Source organism: Ictalurus furcatus, chromosome 27, assembly GCF_023375685.1.
Source record: "Ictalurus furcatus strain D&B chromosome 27, Billie_1.0, whole genome shotgun sequence".
NCBI lineage: Eukaryota > Metazoa > Chordata > Actinopteri > Siluriformes > Ictaluridae > Ictalurus > Ictalurus furcatus.
The window spans coordinates 17,444,790-17,459,677 of NC_071281.1; the positions used below are offsets into that span (position 1 = coordinate 17,444,790).

General features: G+C 41.4%; 2 protein-coding genes across 6 annotated transcripts; one reads left to right on the forward strand and one right to left on the reverse strand.

Annotated features, from left to right (window-relative positions):
- Positions 1–1,035: 1,035 nt before the first annotated feature.
- On the reverse strand, positions 1,036–9,245 carry dnaja2a (DnaJ heat shock protein family (Hsp40) member A2a). Its single transcript, XM_053616659.1, has 9 exons — positions 9,093–9,245; positions 6,125–6,184; positions 5,505–5,731; positions 5,201–5,281; positions 4,410–4,543; positions 4,116–4,312; positions 2,721–2,865; positions 2,508–2,635; positions 1,036–2,124 (listed from the first exon to the last, which is right to left on the reverse strand). The coding sequence occupies exons 1-9, from the start codon at positions 9,168–9,170 to the stop codon at positions 1,936–1,938; spliced, it is 1,239 nt and encodes a 412-aa protein (XP_053472634.1). The 5' UTR covers positions 9,171–9,245; the 3' UTR covers positions 1,036–1,935.
- Positions 9,246–10,447: 1,202 nt separating this feature from the next.
- On the forward strand, positions 10,448–14,888 carry LOC128602908 (uncharacterized). 5 transcript variants are annotated; one of them, XM_053617039.1, is made up of 8 exons: positions 10,465–10,651; positions 12,109–12,139; positions 12,240–12,289; positions 13,171–13,198; positions 13,573–13,619; positions 13,851–13,881; positions 14,034–14,231; positions 14,357–14,888. In XM_053617039.1, the coding sequence occupies exons 1-8, from the start codon at positions 10,565–10,567 to the stop codon at positions 14,581–14,583; spliced, it is 699 nt and encodes a 232-aa protein (XP_053473014.1). In that variant the 5' UTR covers positions 10,465–10,564; the 3' UTR covers positions 14,584–14,888. The 5 variants fall into 5 exon arrangements, 4 of the variants coding, with proteins under 4 accessions (XP_053473014.1, XP_053473015.1, XP_053473016.1 ...); XM_053617038.1 differs by having other exon boundaries at positions 10,467–10,651; positions 13,168–13,198; XR_008384915.1 differs by having other exon boundaries at positions 10,448–10,651; positions 13,168–13,233; positions 13,573–13,881.

A 14,888-nucleotide genomic window follows, 5' to 3' on the forward strand; every position in this document is an offset into this window, starting at 1 on the left:
GCCCCCCCCTGCCACCTTTGGGACAATCAACATACTGATATGTACACAAACTCAATACTGCAGTTGTTAAAATCACCCAGGATAAACTTAAGAGCAGCAGGAGAAACTCTCTCAAGTCTCTGAGATGGATTGTAAATAGCCTGTTGGGTCTTACTGAAATTTGCTTTAGGGTGAATATATACACACCACAGTAATAAAAATCTGGGGAAACAGCAGCAGTTCATTGTCCGTGGTGCACAGAAACAACACCAAACCAGAAGGTTCCACCTCGCTGGACGTGACGGTGCCGTCCATTATATTACAGCATTCGGCAGACACCCTTCTCCAGAGAGACTTACAATTCTCATTTATACAACGGGGTTAAGGGCCGTGCTCAAGGACCCAACAGTGGCCAGTTGGCAGTGCTGGGATTTGGATTCACAACCTTCCTATCAGAAGTCCGACATTTTAACCGCTGAGCCACCACATCTCGGTTACGGCAAGGACGCAGGAACTCCAGTTCTCTTGTACAGTAGGTAGCGAATATCGCTTGACGATTCATCCATTTTTGCTCACAGGGATTGCGCATTGATGAGGAGAGTGGTACACAGGCAACGTTTATTTTCATTTCCCAACTTTCTCACTCGACCACCAAGACCGCACCTACATCCCCGTTTCAGTTCGGAGTGAGCACCGACTCCCTTCACGGTAGTCTTAAAGATGGAGGAGAATCAAATCCGCTACAGTGGAATACTCTGAGGATAGAGAGTTACGAAACGATAGTAAGAACTCTCGGCTGTAGCGGATTTCGTCCATGACGGCGGCGGCGGCGTGGCCGAGGTTCAGACCGTAGGAAGGATAGTTGTTTAAAACCACAATCAGGAGTCCAAACGTGCCCCGTAATGTAGGATCCATAATTAATATCCCCCGTACAAGCAAGAACCAGCCCAAACACACCAGCGTGAACTGCCGTGTGAGACGACATCTTTAAGAAACCTGAGAAAAGCAGAACGTCAAAACCGTATCTCAAAAGAAAGAAAGAAAGAAAGGGACTAATTTACTTTTGGAGATATTGGTTTTTATTTAACAACTTCATAAACTTTTTCACAGAAGTTATACGCCTACAGCCGCTTTCCAACCAGTCGTTCCATTATACGATTTTTATATTTTATTTATTTGTTTTTATTTGGATGTTTCATTGCTTTCCCAGCATGCACCTGGGCTGAAAACAGATACAGGCAAGTGAAAGTTTTATTTAAACTAGATCATAACTGCAGTTCAGAAAGCTTAAATGACGAACACTTTAATTTTATACACGATGCTGTAGACTTGTTCCAATTCTTAAAATATAACAAAGGAAAAAAAAACAAAACAAAACAAAGTAAAAATCTACAAAGTAAAGTGGTAAAAATCAATCAAGCACAAATACATTCAAACCAACCTAAAAATGTGATGCTCATTATAATGTCCCAAAGGTGTGTCTTATTTAAAGGACTTCTCTTTTACTGTCTCTCTCTCTCACACACCACACACACACAAACATAGTCTTTACAAATAAAGAGGCTCCAAGACCAGAACTGCACGTTGGGATTAATTTTAAATTAACTCTAAATACTGTGCTGACAGCAGCAACAACAACAACGACAAAAAAAAAAATGCAAGTTACACACCAAGTAAAAGAGAAATGACCCTTTTTCTTCTCCTCCGTCTGATATGAGGCTGCCTGTATAGGGAACTGAAAGGGGAGGGGGCCAGAGAAAGGGAAAGGGGGAGGAGCTACGGCTCATATGTGCGTTCACTAAGGAAAGTTAAATCAGACAGAAGAAAAAAAAAAAAAAAATGGAGGTTGAGGGGGGACAAAAATATCAAACAGCCACACCTTTGTTGATCTGATGTTGTGCAACTAGAACATTTTTTTTTCCTTCTCTGGATCCAGACAGGTTGGGATGGACGTGCTTACTGATGGGCGCACTGCACCCCCGGGCCATGATGGCCGCCCTCTTCGTCAGAGCTGTCGTTGTAGGCTTCGCGCCGATGGCTGCCAGATGAGCTCTGGCTGACGTCGAATTCCTGCAGGTCCACTTCCTCTGCGTCGCCGGAGATTACGGGAGCATCGGAGCGCGAGGGAAGCAGGTCCTCCAATTCCTGCAGGAGAAGAGATGAAGAAAACTATTTTATTAGCAAGTTTCACCTGTGAGTTGGATTATTTAGTGAATTCCCCTTCATTTTGGTAAGCCTGAAGAGCCTTGGCATGATGTTTTTAAAGTACTACCGCAAGCTAGACTGTTATAAACTGAACAGTTTGATCGGAGGGTGCGGTATGATCACGTTGATTAAAGCCCGATAATCATCTCTATAGTTTTTTTCCCCTCGTCACGTGATGTGTTTCTGGGCAGATTTGGGGGGGGGGATCCCCCGTGTTTGAATATTTACTTCACTCCACTGGACTCCCAGCTAAACGTACTCCCCATGCTCAGAATTAAAGAGCTGGATACAAAAGCCCAGCGATGGTATACGGTCACGCTCACCGTTAGTTTCTCTGCGCTGATCCAGTTGTTCTCCGGGAACTGAACTTCAAACTTGATGAACAGGTCTCCTTTCTCAAAGGGGTTGCGGTAATGTGGCATCCCCTCACCTCTCACAACTCTGACTGAACCTGCAACACAAACAGCTCTTCATTTTTATCATCCGTTCGCACGCGCTCGCAACCGAACAGAGCACGTCGCTTGAACATCACTTGCCTGGCTCGATGACCTTGCCAGCTGGATATTTCACCACGATCTGTCTGCCGTCCAGATGTTTCAGGACGAACTGAAAACCGCAAAGCGCTTCGACCAGGCCGATCTTGTGGGTCATGTGCAGGTCGTGTCCGTCTCTTTTATACGTCTAGGGGAGGGAAAAAAAAAAATAGGAAGATGATTACAGATCATGGCAGACCATGGGTTGTTAAAAACAGAAGATTACACACACACACACACACACACACACACACACTCAATTACTCCATGTAATAATATGTAAGTGATGTATATATTGCCACAACTAAATATTTTGCCTGTAATCTGATTACACAGACGTTCTGATCTAAGAAAGGAGCAGGTCTATGAATCAGATAAAATTAAAGGTGCAGTACGTAAGATTTCTCAAAACTAGGTCTCCAAACGTTAAGCAGATGGGTTTGACATTTGAAGGATTTAAAAACAAGACAACCCTTGACCCCACCCATGTTCAGAAAGCGCCACCCCCAAGATCTAAATGACTGACATTTAGATCATTCCAAAACACGTTTCAGAGTGGAAGCCAATGTAGTACACGTGTGCTGAACTGAAACCACGGCTTAAACAAGTCTAGCATGTTCTACATGCTCTATTTTGCAGGTTAAAGTTTACAAGCAAGGGGGGGGGAAAAAAAAAACAACTTTTAAATAATTTGTACGACATTGCACTCTTACACCGTCACAAAAAGAATAAATAAAGGACAGGATTTAAAGCAAATTTATTTAATTTTTTTTAAAATTGCATGCCAACACTGTTGGTGTAACCATCTCACTCGACCTGAACGACATTTACATGTGCGACAGTCGTTCAACGGTTAAAAGCTGCCACTTTGCATTTAAAAAAGAAAGTCAAAACACGTGGCCGTCTATCAAGGGGCCAATCGCAATCATGCTGCCTTGGTGATATTTAACGGTGAAGATTATGCTAAAATAGCACTTAAGCCCTCTCATCAGTTTCCATGAAAGCTTGCGTCAGCATGATCTGCCAGGCTATTTTGAAGAGGGCTTCAGAAGCTTCTAGGCCTGGCGGTGACAGCAAAACAGAGGCTGCGGTTACGAGTCAGACGAAGAGGCGTCGACATACGAACTCAGATAGAACGTAAACGGATAACTCGTACGCCATGGTGTGTGAAGGTAGAACTTGTGTGTCCTGCACAGAGCCCTGACCTCAACCCTACTGAACACCACTGGGATGAACTGGAACCTTCGCGACATCAGCGTCTGACCTCACCCTCACTAACGCTCCTGTAGCTGAACGAACACAAATCCCCACAGCCACACCCCTGAACCGCCAGAGTACAGGTTCAACATTTTGAATTCTTTAGACGCCGTGTTGGTGTGGAGTGGACAGGCAGCGTACCTCGTGCTCCTTCTCCTGCAGGACGAGGACGATGTCTCCAGGCTCCACGGACGGCGCCTGATCCGCTTCTCCTCCGAAGGTGATCTTCTGCCCGTGTTTCATGCCTTTGTCCACGTGCACCTCCAGGATCTTTACTTCCTTCACCACTTTCTTCCCCTCGCACTTTTTACAGCGGTCTTTCTCACTGATCACCTCACCTAAAAATCCACACATCATGTCTCATACACATTCAAACAGGACCGGTTCCAGGTGACGAGCGGCAGAGAGGCGAACTAACTTTACTGGAGCGCTTACCTTCACCGTTGCAGTCAGTGCAGACGGACTGCATCTGTTGGACCATGCCAGGAGCCAGTTGTCTGATCATGATGCGCATGCCACGCCCCCTGCAGGTCGTACACTTCTGCACAGCGCCAGTCTTCCCTCCCTGGCTGCGAACACAGAATAAAATGTTCTGCTCTACTCAACGAATCCCAACACTGTGGCAAGACAAAGTCATAAAGCATTATACATGGCGCTGTCGAATTCTCAAATCTGATTGGTCAGAAGATGGTGATTCATTCTCTATAACAGCAGCCCAGACAGTAGACATTTAAAGGAAGGAGTCTCCAGTGTCAGCGCTTTATAACAGTCGGGGGTAAAGGTGTAACCGTCTTTTCTGACGACTGAGGCGTGTTTTTATGTCTTATTAACCTCAAAAAAGTGTTAGCGGCTATAACATAAGTGATAACATGAACTACCGTGTCTCAGACGTCCCACAACTGTAAATATAAACAGATGGAAAAAAGAAAAAAAAAAAGTATGTAATATTGTAATGTTGGAAAATTACAGCCTTATCAGAGGAATAAAACACATCAAGACATGCTGTTGTCGGAAAAATGATCAACACTAACAGTAACTCTGCTTCGTTACTCCATTCCACCGATGCTCATTTCCTATATCAGCATAGCACTTTTATTCCTTACGTATTCATCCTCATTAATTTAAACAGTCAAGAGAATAAAAACGTTCCGGGGGACCTTTTGTAACACGGCTGACATTTTTAAAACATCACTTTCTAGATAAATCAGTCCAGTCCAAACACTCACCCATTACAAGTGCTACAAAGGACGTTCTTGCTCAGCTGTAATTTGGTTGTTTTCCCATTATACAGATCTTCAAGTGATACCCTAGAGATAAAGAGGAAAAAAGCACCAAATTAGACACCAAAAGAAAATGTATTATGGTCAAAACACATCAACATTCTACACCCTACGTTTCCTGAAAGAACTAGATCAGCACCAAAAATAGAAATAGGGTAATGTCGGAGATCGAGGACAACCCACTACTCTATTTTCCCTTCCTACACGTCGCAAAGCTACTGGAAAAACACCACCACACACAATGACTCACTTGAGAGGGTGCACCATGTCCTCCCCTCTCCGCCGGCCGCCGTTCCGGCTGCGCCCCTGACCGCCCATGAAGCCGAAGAGGCCACCGCCGAAAATGTGAGAGAAGATGTCGTCCATACCGGGTCCTCCTCCGCCCCCTTCTCGCAGGCCTTGCTCCCCATAGCGGTCGTACAGCTCCTTCTTCTCGGGGTTAGTTAGCACTTCGTACGCAAAGCTGATCTCCTTGAACTGAAAGTAAACGGGATGAAAGGTCACCGCTCAGACATTCTACCATTTCCGTTTACTCTTCTCGAAGCTCAAAGCCGATTCCGTCCCAAAATCTTGGCGCGATCGACACGCAACTAATGCAAGAGATTAAACACCAGACTCTTAATTACGACTCATCGAATCAATTATACAAACGAAGTTCATTTTCCTTTGAATTGTTTTTTCGAATCCTGATTATACGAACCGACTGCGATCTTTATTCCGTTATTAATAAAAGACTTTGGAAATATTTATTCTCCACTAATCATTTTTGCTTCATAATTAGCTTTGAATGCTCAGGGCCAGAAGGATAAACACTGATCAACATTACGTTACACTTCTGATAAGCAGTACAGCGTGTTGATAATTCCTTACCTTGTCTCCAGCATTTGGGTTCTTGTCAGGGTGATATTCCTTTGCTAATTTGCGGTAAGCCTGAAATAAATATACGTTACAAATGGTTAGATGCTACCAGTAAGGGACTTCATCAACCATGAAAAATACCCTCATATGACATATGAGAATTTTTAAATCATCAAAAATGTCTTATTCGTTTCCAGACCTGTGAAACGGATCCACCATGAAAGCTTTAATCGTCTTGTATTAGAACCGCTACGTTGTTCGTTTAATTACAAAGCGACCGTGTTTCATTACTTCTGAACGGTTTCCTCCTTTTGCTCAAGAATCAGTGTTTAAAGTGACAAAACTGATGATAGTTAAGGCATCAAAACATACGCATGTGTAATCGTAATGGAGGATAGCGTCAGTGAGACGGTGTACTCTAGTCTGAATATTAATATCAAAATGTCTCACATTTAGGGTTGAGTAATGAGTTCTAAATCTTAGTAAAGGGGTCTTCAATCTTACCCAGAAAGAGCCGGTGTGGCTGCAGGTATTATTCCAGCCAATCAGTTCATCTTGCTCTCCAATCAACCATCAACTGTCCCTCCTATCCGGCTTTGATAAAAGCCTGCAGCCACGCCGGCCCTTTGATAAGAATGAAGACCCCCGTCTTGGTATCCAGCTTAACACTTAATATTTTTGGGAACAGTGTTTGCTGGCACCTTTGTTGGTTTTTTTTTTTAAACATCTGATTAGATGTTATATTTCTGTACCAAAATTTCATTCCCCATCCTTTTTAATGGAGAACGGACATCAACCTGTGACTTTGTTACTACTGCTGAGACTTCTTCATTAATTATTTTTAATAAATAAATAAATAAATAAAAATGCTAAATCTAATGTTAGAGCGAATGTAAGCAACTGTCCTGAACTAGACACAGCTCTGAAGTTCACACCACAGCTGCAGGTTACACGAGAGTTCAGTTACACCAGTGTGTAAGGCTAATAACCAATCCCAGATCCCCACTGTTCCCCATTGACCAATCCCAGATCCCCACTGTTCCCCAGTGACCAATCCCTTATCCCCACTGACCAATCCCTGATCCCCAGTGGCCAATCCCAGATCCCCACCGTTCCCTTATTTACAACAGTCTTCTTTTTGTGTCGAGGTTCCACTTCATAGTGGAACCATCGTGGTGGAAGGATTAGCCGCTCAGCAGTATGATACCGAATGTTGCCCAGGGTGCGCCAGGGGAGGCTCCTTCCGTGCACCCACGTTAACACACCCATTCACACACTATCGACACTTTTTGAACACGCCAATCTGCCGACCTCGTCTTTGGACTGGGGGAGGAAACCGGAGTACCCGGTGGAAACCCCCGCAGCACGGGGAGAACAGGTAAACTCCGCACACACAGGGCCACGGTGGGAATCGAACCCCCGACCCTGGAGGTATGAGGCTAACCACTAAGCGACCGTGCGCCAACATTAACAGTAATAAAAGCGAGTTCCTCCACTCGTAACCATTTCTCGGCTCCTCACTACCACGGCTTTATTTTCGATAGAATCTACGAAACTGTGTGAATATTTTAAACAGCCTGTTGTGCCAAGGCCAAAAAGTCTGCTTTCTATTACAAAGGTTACCGTTATTATATCTCATTTCTTCATCTTTCGCCATATAACATGCCATGGTATGCAAATGACCATGGCGATTTAATGAATATGCAAATTAGTCTGTGACATCATGCAGCGGACTTCCCCTAGGAGTCAGCAACACTGGTTATAAATCTTACAGTTTAACCTCGTGATGATGAGGCAGTCAACTAGTTAATTAAGCCGTAAATACAAAAGTTGTGTGATCAATAATGTTTATTAAAAAAATTAAGAAATAAAAAAAAAACAGAAAGGAGAGAATATGCTAATATACTGTAAGCGTGATGACGAAATTGCGTAACTGATGTTCTAGAGTGAGCAACTTTTTGTTCGCTTCACTCAGCTAGTTAGCTAGATAACCTGTTAGCTAGCGACACGTTTCGCTTGAGGTTATAGTTAACTAGTTTTACGCGTAACCATGACTAAGTGCTCCGTGTGAAGTTGATTAAGCGGTAGATTTTGACATGACTGGAACATAAAGACAACGGAATTCCAGCCAAATCAGGCCTGCTATGCTAAAGCACATAAAGCTAGCTAGTTAGCTACCTACACACCCTTGAATTATTATTATTTTTTTAAAAAGTTATTTATTATCCATTAGACAACTCGTCAAAAATATATACATACCAAACGCAATGTTTTCTGTGAAATAAATGAACTTGGATATTATTATTAAGCAACATGAGGATTTAATAACTGCGTTTGTGCCTGAGTTGACCTTATTTTATCCCCCCTTTGACTAAAATGCGGCGGTTTATCGTTTATTTAATCATAGAGAAATATGAAACCACTCCTATAATCATTTCATAATGTTTTAGTTAATATATCAGCAAGTTTGTTGTGTGTTTAGAGGCTAATTTCTCACGAGAGAACGCGGTTAGGAAAAGCCGGTGAACAGGCCGGTGTGACAACGTTATGCTAACCACGCGAATGCTAACCAGTTAACGAGAAGCGTTACAATTAAATTCGTTAGGGATAAATAAACAGCTAATCAAACAGACAGTTAATATTCAAACTGGGGAAAACAAATTCTAAAAGCGTATTTGTATAATAAACAGGTGCCGGCTAAATCTACTAGGCCTCGTTGTATAGACATATAGCGTTATCAAGGGACGCGTCCCACATCGCTCTCGAGACCACTACATAGTGAGCACAGGCCAATAAAGTCAGCGCCTATGTAGTGCACTCGGACAGGAAGTACGCGGCAATTTGGAATGCGGCCCTCACTCCTGTTAGCCAAGCAGCTAATCCGTCCTTCCTGATTCTGATAGCCACACACCGGAGTCGGAGATAAAACGGCGCGGCAGCGTTTCTCAATCGCAGACCGAGTGCTAACACTTTAACTTGCCTTTTTGAGCTCGTTTTCAGACGCTGAAGGAGACACGCCGAGAATGTCGTAGAGTTTTGTGTCGGCAACGTTCGCCATGGTGAAGCTCAGCGCAGGGAGGTGAAGAGAGGAAACAAGCGCATGCGCAATGGGACTACTTTAACCTCCTGTCGAGAGGGGCGGTGCATGCGCATGTGCGCTGTGACGCATTCGATGCTCCCTTCAAGTTCTCCCTTGGTTATGGGGGAAAACACGTTTCCGAACTGTGTTACACTGAAGATGAACTTCCTTTAAAGTCAAGTCATGTGGTTTTTAATTCCATTCATATTATATATAGCTTGTGCGAAATGTTGTTTCCTCAGGACCGTGGTACAACACATAAGAATACAGTACACAGGACTAAATATTTTTTTTTGTAAATTTGTACTGTCTTGTGCTGTGTACACACATGCACTTTATGTAATCCTGTGTAGATCTGTGTAGTCTTAGTTAGTTCTATGCAGTCATATGTAGTTCTATGCTGTTTTATGTAGCACCATGGTCCAGGAGGAACGTTGTTTCGTCTCACGGTGTACTGTACCAGCGGTATGTGGTTGAGATGACAATAACAGTCATTTGACTTGCATTATGCACTTTTTATTTGTTTGTTTGTTTGTTTATTACAACTTTAAGAGGTGAAAATAGTAGAAAGACAAAGCAGTGAAACGGGCAGGTTTAGTTAACTAGCTGATATGCAGCTGAATGCAAACGGTTCGTAATTACAACTTCACAGTAAGACAAAGGAGCACGTGAAGGCACCGTAACTTTTCCTTGCTGCGTCACTTTATGATGCATTTTATTATGTAGATAGAAGTTAAACATATGGAATCGCATGTCAGCCGTACGATCCATAAAACACTGAAAATACCGATAATAATAATAATAATAATAATAATAATAATAATAATAATAATAATAGAATATCAGTGTAAAACGTGTATAGTAGTTCATACTAGCGGAGTGCAATACCACACATGACCGGCAGATGGAAACAGAATCATCCATCCATCCATCCATCCATCTTCAACTGCTTACTCCTTTTCAGGGTCGCGGGGAACCTGGAGCCTATCCCAGGTAGCATCGGGCACAAGGCGGGGTACACCCTGGACAGGGTGCCAATCCATCGCAGGGCACAATCACACAGGAAACAGAATCAAAGGACTATTTATGTTCCACTCTCTCCACTGTACGCCATTAAGTAGAGCTTATTTAACTTCAATAAGACCCATGTACTGTAATATACATAATACATCAGTCGTTTCCTGGGCAATGCGGTGCAATTACAGTGTTATAATATTACAATGTGAATATAAGTGAGCAGGGACTGTTATTATAGCAAGTCACGTGGTTGTTAAGGCGGTTTCACTTTCATTCTGAGTGATAAATCTCTGTAAAAACCTAACAGCGTTCCTGATATCTCTCGTTCCTCCGGCTGAAGTTAGAAGGACAGCAATATGGATTTACATAGGATTTTCTGGGGATGCTTTTCGTGTTTCCTTGCTGTTATTGCTTGTTTAATCTGCATACTCCAATCAATTTGTGTGAGTAATTTTGTTGTTATATGGTTTCACAGACAGACATTTATCACAACCATGATACACTGTCGTTTCTTTTTCTGCATATAACCTACAGTTCATGGGTTCAGTAGATGGGTTTGTTCAGTCACAGAGAGGTTTGGTCATGAGTTATACAGTGGTCTCTGGATTCAGTAGATTTTCACTGTGGAATTGAGGAGAGATCATGTTTCAGTATAAGTGTCATGTGTTTACGGAAATTAGTTCAGCTGTATTTCTGTAAATGAAACTAGATCATAAGTCCATGACAGCCAAAGCAAGGTCTTTTTATCTCTTGGTTTGTTTTGCTTTAGGGAATTCTGGCTAAACTGCTATCAAATACAATTTTTTTTTCCAGTGAAATGGATTTATTTCCAGTTTAAATACTGGAAGCACCGAGTACAATACCCCCTACAGGTGGATAACTGTTATTGCATTCTTTGGACTAATTATGCAAATCACATACATGAATGAATTCTCATTGATGAGAATGTAGATGTAGATGTGTTTGTTCAGCCATAAGTAGTATTGCTGATGTGCGGAATAAAACACACGCCGTTATAGGGAAACAATCAATGACGGGGTGGTGTGATGAAATGGAGTTACTGCTAAAATCCTGAAGTTAATTATTTTCCAATAACAGCCTGTCTCGAAGTATTTTATTCCTCTTATACCACAGCTTGTGTAAACCTTTCATTAAAGACAGACAGATTGTATGTCTATCGGTTTATGTTTACATTTAATGTTATGGAACATTCGTGAAAGAAGTTAGTTCTTGTTATCACTTACGTTATAGTGGCTAAAACAGTCAGCAGACATTTTTTTAAAAATCTCCCTTGAAGTTAATACAACAAAAAATCAGCTTTTCATGTTACAGAGTAAAGCGTAAACTCTTCTGTCCTGAAGATGTCGGAAAACTTAAAGTTACAGCTTTACCACTGACTGTTACAAAGTGCTGACACTGGAGACTCCTTCCATCCAGAAAACCTCACCCTATCAACGATTATGCAAGTTTTTTAATCTGTTTACGTGGAGTGTCCACCACACAAGTCCCTGTGATTGAGCTGTTACTATAGAAACAATAAGGTATTAGAACGAATGCATTAATATAGAGTAAATCTGTGATTTGCGGCTGCACTACTGTCAGACCTGCTGTTATAGAAAATTAAACACCTTCTGACCAATCACAATCCAGAACTCAGTAGTGCTGCGGTATAAGTGATTTTATCTGAAAGGTGGATAGAGATACACGATATGGCCAAAACTTTGTAGACACCTGAGTATCACACTCATATGTGTTGTTGAACTTCGCATTCCAATTTTATTCCCCATTTGCTGTTATAATAAGTTTACCAGTTTGATCCAATTAACATATTACATATACATACAGACTGCAGGTGAACTTATACTTATTTTTTTTTTACTTTTTGTTTGTTCTGCTTTAGGGATTTCTGGCTAATCTGGTATTAATTCTAGGTAAGTTTCTTCCATTACAGATCACAGAGTTGACATTGTAACAGTGTACTGTGTCTATATAAAAATTCAATTAACTTTTTATTTATTTCTTTTGTTCCAGCGAAGTGGATTTATGTCCAGTTTTCGAAGCCCAGAGTACAATCCCTACAGGTGAATAACTGTTATTGCATTCTTTGGACTAATTATGCAAATCACTTAAATGAATGAATTCTCATTGATGAATTAAAAGTCTAGTCCGTGGAGATGTGTTTGTTCAGACATAAGTAGTATTGCTGATGTGCGGAATGAAACACACGGTGCTGTGCTGTTGTAGGGAAACGATCAGTGACGGGGTGGTGTGATGAAGCGGAGTTACTGATAAAATCCTGAAGTTGATTATTTTCCAATAACAGCACATCCTGAAGTATTTCATTCCTCTTATACCGCAGCTTGTGTAAACCCTTTATTAATTAAAGACAGACACATTGTATATTTATCGGTTTATACTTACATGTAATGTTATGGAACATCTGTGAAAGAAGTTAGTTCTAGTTATCACTTACGTTATAGCGGCTAAAAACAGTCGTTCCCTCAGCAGACATTTTTAAAAAATCTCCCTTGAAGTTAATACAACAAAAAAAATCAGCTTTTCATGTTACAGAGTAAAGGCGTAAACTCTTCTGTCCTGAAGATGTCGGAAAACTTAAAGTTACAGTCTTACCTCTGACTGTTACAAAGCGCTGACACTGGAGACTCCTTCCATACATGTTAAATAAACATGTTGTTACAGAAAACTTCACCACATGAACAGTGATACATGTTTTTTAATGGATTTATGTGGAATGTTCGCCCGTGACTGAGCTGTTACTATAGAAACCGTACCGTTTGAGAACGAGTGTATTAATATAAACCTGTAAACTGTAGCATATTGGAGAATTCAGCAGCGCTGTGGTACAAGTGATTTTATCTGAAAGGTTGATAGATTACCATATCATTCACCACAAGCCTTCCAGTTTGCAATTAAACTTAATCTCTCAACTTTTTTGCAGCAGGATGAAGTGGATTACGAAGAACAACAAGGTGAATTTCCCCACAGACTGTGGAGACATTTGGGGGTATGCTGCTATAGGAAAATAATCAACACTGGGGTAGTGTGATGAAAGAGAATTACTGTTACCACCAACTGTTATTTTATATACCACATAATACTCTTATATTTTTCAAAAGCAGCACGTTCCAGTGTGTCTTGTTCCTTTTATACCTCAGCAATTTCCAGCCATTTTAATGTTTCGTTTATGAAAGAATGACACATCATGCGCTTTATCCATTTAGAGTTACAATTAATGTTGTGGAGCATCTATAAAACTTGAGACTCCTTCCATAAATGTTGAATAAACATCTCCACGCAGAAAATTTCACGTTTTTAATACTTTTATGTGACGTGTTTGATCCAGATGTTCGTGAAGACCAGGGACAGTGGAGATTTCTTCAGGACACAAATGTACTGGAAGCCTTAACAAAGCTTTTACAAGACATCACGACAGCATGGTTTTAACTTGGAAATGCATATTTACTGCACGGCTCTCTTAAAGTTAATCAAACATACACACAAAAAACCCAGCTTGCTATGTTACTGAGAAACCACGTTCTGATGGATGGTGCCAGATGGGCTGGTTTGAGTATTTCGGAAACAGAAAATCGATTGATTTAATCTCCATTCTCTGATTTCCAGGTATTGACGGATTTTTTTGGGTTCCAAAAAGGTAGGCTTCCTGTACTGCCGAGTTAAAATGATGTCTTGGTGATTATACCGTATATATTGTATAAATTAAAACGTTATAGTGGAGCATATGCCATTTTCTGCGCTTCTCTAAAACGTATATGCACTTACACTTTGTCAATTCTGTTTCACTAGGATGGTCAAAAGAGATCAGATTCCACAAGATGGTCATTGGAAATGACATGAATTGTCACAAGGCCTTTTTGAGCGGTCTGGGTATCAATCGCCAAGACGCCGAGTTCTCTGCGGATCAGAGTGACGTCATCATCGCTTTCGTCCCTATTGCCTCTCGAGCTGGAACCGACATCGTTGCTGCGCTTGAGAAGATACCAGGTAATTGTTCATAGGATTAAGAGAGGTTCGTCTTTTTCGTGGCAGGCGCTTTAAAAACGAACCGCTCTCTTCTCTACTGAAAATGTACATTTTACTGTATTATATAGTTATATTTTCCTTCCTAGAAAACCGGCCTGTTGTTTTCGTGGCGCTCCATCACACGTTTGATCGGAATTGCGTCGTTCCAGAGAGCAGACGAAATATTAGCAGGAGCAACGTGTTGGCTGTGGACTGTCTCTTTCATGAAGACCAGGGATTGCTGGAATGTCCTTGTAACACAGAGGCACTGAAAGCAACAGTAAAGTATTTACAAGACATCAAGATGAATTCCAAAGTGTCAAGATGGTTTTAAATTGGAAATGATGTTTAATCCTTGACGTTTTATTGCCCCGTACCTGATTACGCCACTGTAGCTCTCGTTGTCCGGACATAATTACTTCATGTTAATTAGATTGTTTAGATTAGTTGCTTTAGATTGTTTAGACTGGCCAAATTCTGTTTGAGGTCTATATTCGGGTTGCTGCCATATTCCGAATTCGATGTTTATATGCGCATCGGAATATTCCTGTCTCTCTAAAACTACCGATACCTGATGTACTTATATTCTTCTGTATGCTTTCCTGTAGTATTTGAAATAAAACCACATTAACAATCCCA